General features: G+C 40.6%; 1 protein-coding gene across 1 annotated transcript; it reads right to left on the bottom strand.

Moving 5' to 3' along the window:
- Positions 1-2,714: 2,714 nt before the first annotated feature.
- On the bottom strand, positions 2,715-3,191 carry LOC138877711 (uncharacterized). The gene has a single exon (XM_070157343.1). The coding sequence runs from the start codon at positions 3,189-3,191 to the stop codon at positions 2,715-2,717; it is 477 nt and encodes a 158-aa protein (XP_070013444.1).
- Between the last annotated feature and the right edge of the window lie 295 nt (positions 3,192-3,486).

The raw sequence follows: 3,486 nt of genomic DNA, 5'->3' as shown, positions 1-3,486 counted from the left end.
ACTTCATTGTTTCCCAAGGGATGAGGCATGCATCATGACAAGAGAACCATTCCAAAAGTGTTTTCCTTTTCCATAAAAAAGCCTGCATAGATAACATTTTCATACCCCAACAGGATTAACAAAACTATCACCTGAGTGGTAACACAGGACCAGGTCCTGAGTTCCTCTAAGGTATTTCAACTCCTTTGTGGACATCCTACAAGTAGGATTCCTACGAACTTGCACTTTGGATTTTATTCAGGAGCGAAGAGAGAAAGAAAACATGTTTATCTAACTCTTAGAATAAAAGAATGATTGACTTTGATTAAAGAGGGAGATGTGGAGATTAATTTAATTCCCCACACTTTGTGTTCTGCTACTTGTGTTGTGCCATGAGCTGCATCCTTGCTCCTCTCTCAGCTTCAGTGGTAAGGAGTGACGTACCAGGTTCTTTGTGAGACATGGAGAATGATGTTGCATTGCATTTTGCCAGTCCCCTTCATCTTGCTCATTTTTTCATTATTTCTTTCTTAGCAAGAGGAAATGTCTTGCTATGAGCACCCCCTATCATTCAGTGTGCCCTTTGTTGGAGACATTCTGGCCTTGTTTCGTGGATTGTATTCCAGAGGAATTCCTTTGCTCATCCCTTTTCATTGAGCTTCCCTGGCTAATCCTTCCTGTTGTCGAGGACATGGTATTCTTGTCTATTCAGTTTTTTCTTTCAGCAATATCACTTTACTGTGAAGTCCTTGATTGTTGGGAAATTGTGCTTGATCCCTTCTCTCCCCTCCTTCTTCCTTTTGTGAACTCATGTCTGGGGACACTTGAGCTAACAAACCATGGGCCAGGTCCTCTTGAGTTAATTTATTCGGAGGTGAGAGGTTTACATATACCAATCCTTTGTGCCGAGGTTGTGACTTTACTCATCTCATACCACCAGCTTGTGGGAATTCACACTTAGTTGGAGTGGATGTTCTTGTTTCCTTTGTCAGCTGAGACCACTTAGCGAGTTATTAGATTGATGACTGCACTCTTTAGGCCATTCACATAGCGCACATTCCCACTTGAGTGCCAAAAGAACTTATCTACCTTTTCATTCACTTGAGAATGTACCCTTTACTTCTTTCTTAAGGATACATTCCCTTCATGTAGGGCTGTCAGTGAGAAGAGATTCATGTTATTTTTAGCTGCATGCTTTACGTATCCATTGTTCATGATCCATAGCAGCCCGCTTCCTCTCACTGTTCCCTGCTCATGCAAATTAAGGGTTAGATTTAGGAACTCAAACTAGTTTGGCTCCCTTGTTACTATAAAAAGGATGAATGAGGGTTTTCCTAGTCCACGCAGGCAGCATACGCTTTTTGCAAGTGGTACTTGGTCCTTTGCTAGTAGTCACTCTCTCAGTAAAGGCTTTGTTATTCTGAACAGACTAAACCCTAGCCTGAAAGTTTTCTTTAAAATGGCCATTGTTTCCACAATGGGTACATAGTCAGTTATTAGGTACAGTGACATACTTGCTATATGGGTTGTAGGGAGTTTTCTCCCTTTGGAACCCGATGTCATGCTTGTTCCCACTATTGTTTAGATACATAGAAGTAACAGCATTTGAGGACCAGGTCCACTTCAAGGATTTCTCATGATCATTTCTTACTTTCTCCAACTCAGATTGGAGTTGTTGATTCCTCTCGAGTTCACTGCAAAGACTAGTTTTTACAGCAGTTAACTCCTTTTCCAGCAAGATGTGCGACTCACTGGCTACTTCCTTCCCTTTCCCAAGACTTACATTCCTATGTTCTCTATTGAGTCCCTCAATGGTTTCCTCTAGATCAGCGCATATCACTAGAAGGTCATCTCTTTCCTCTTCAGTGGAGGCAATTTTTTCTTCTAAGGAATGTTTCTCATTGCTAAGACCTTCTATTGTTTCTTTTAGATCAACAACTACTACCATTAGATCATTTCTCTCATTCTCCACACTAGTTATTTTTTCATTTAGGGCCTCCTTCTCTAGTTCAAGATTAGATATGGTTTCATTAGATTATCTCTAGATTGTTCGGCCTCCCCTAGTTCTTCAGTCAAGATCTCCTTATCATTTACAAGACTATAATAAGCGTCAATTAAAGGAATAAGATTTTAGATTTCTCTGAACATCCCTGAAGTTTACCTCATTGTCTTCACCTTCTTCACCATCATCATCTAACTAAAGCCATCAGCGCGAACAGTGAATCGTACTTCGTTGCTTCAGTTTCCACTTCCATCATGGAACTGTTTTCTACATCTGATTCCCTTTCGGATTCACTTGAGGAGTCTCCCCAAACAGCAAGAGCCTGCTTAATGATATTGTCTGCAACACTTTTTTGATTGAATCTTTTCTCTGGAACCAGTTTCCTTTTTCCAGTTTTGTCAGGATTTTGCTTGTACTGCTCCTATTTCGCGGGAGGGCAGTCTTTGATGAAATGCCCTGGCTTTCCACATCCGTGACAGATATAGTTGTTCCTTGTTTTGCGTGAACTACCCCACTTTGGTATGCCATCATTTCTTCGAACCATTTTTTGAAATCTCTTAGTAAGATAGGCCATGTCACTCTCTTCATCACTTGAATCACTCCTTTCAGCCTTAAGCACCAGGTTCTTTTCCTGCTTAGGCTCTCTTCTTTCACTATCTTTCTTTCTTTTCATCTCATATATTTTCAAATTACCAATCAACTCATCCATGGTCAAAGTATGTAGATCATTAGCTTATGTGATGGCATTTACCTTACTTTCCCAATACCCAGGTAGAACACTGAGAATTTTCCTTACAAGCTTGTTTCTAAGAATGACATCTCCAAGTGAATGAAGCTCTTTTATGATGGAGGTGAATCTGGTGTGCATATCTTGTATGAACTCATCATCCTTTATCCTGAAGAGCTCGTATTCAGTGGTGAGCATGTCGATCTTGGATTGTTTGACTTGAGTGGTTCCTTCGTGTGCAGTTTGTAAGGCTTCCCATATTTCTTTGGCAGTATCACAAGCTGATACTCTGTTGTACTCATCAGGTCCTATGCTACACATCAAGATCTTCTCGGCACGATAATTCTTTTCTACAGCTTTTCTGTCAATGTCGTTGTACTCTCTTCTCCCTTTGGGCACCAATGGTCCTATTTCTTCAAGTTTCTTCATGGGAACATGTGGACCACCACAAATGATGTCCCACAGTTCTGAATCTTCACCCATTATGAAATCATGCATCCGAGTTTTCCACCATCTATAGTATTGACCATTGAATCTGGGAGGTCTATAGGTTGATTATCCTTCTTCAAAGCTTGGTGGAGCAGCCAATTAGAATCCTTCCTAGGTGTTAGCTTGATAGGAGAAACCCGCTCTGATATCAATTGATAGCTTATATGAGTCCACCAAACTATAGAGTACCTGGTACTTTATGAGACTGATACGTAGAATGTTGTAAAGGCTGAAAGTAAAGAAGGTAAGAGATTTTTCTACGTGGAAAAATCTCATACAAGGGGATCAA

The sequence above is a fragment of the Nicotiana sylvestris genome, chromosome 1 (genome assembly GCF_000393655.2).
Source record: "Nicotiana sylvestris chromosome 1, ASM39365v2, whole genome shotgun sequence".
NCBI lineage: Eukaryota > Viridiplantae > Streptophyta > Magnoliopsida > Solanales > Solanaceae > Nicotiana > Nicotiana sylvestris.
This window is presented reverse-complemented; position numbering and strand designations above follow the sequence as displayed.

What these genes read in the sequence shown, in the direction of transcription:
- LOC138877711 (XM_070157343.1), bottom strand. Translation starts at nt 3,191, where the DNA reads ATGGGTGAAGATTCAGAACTGTGGGACATCATTTGTGGTGGTCCACAT.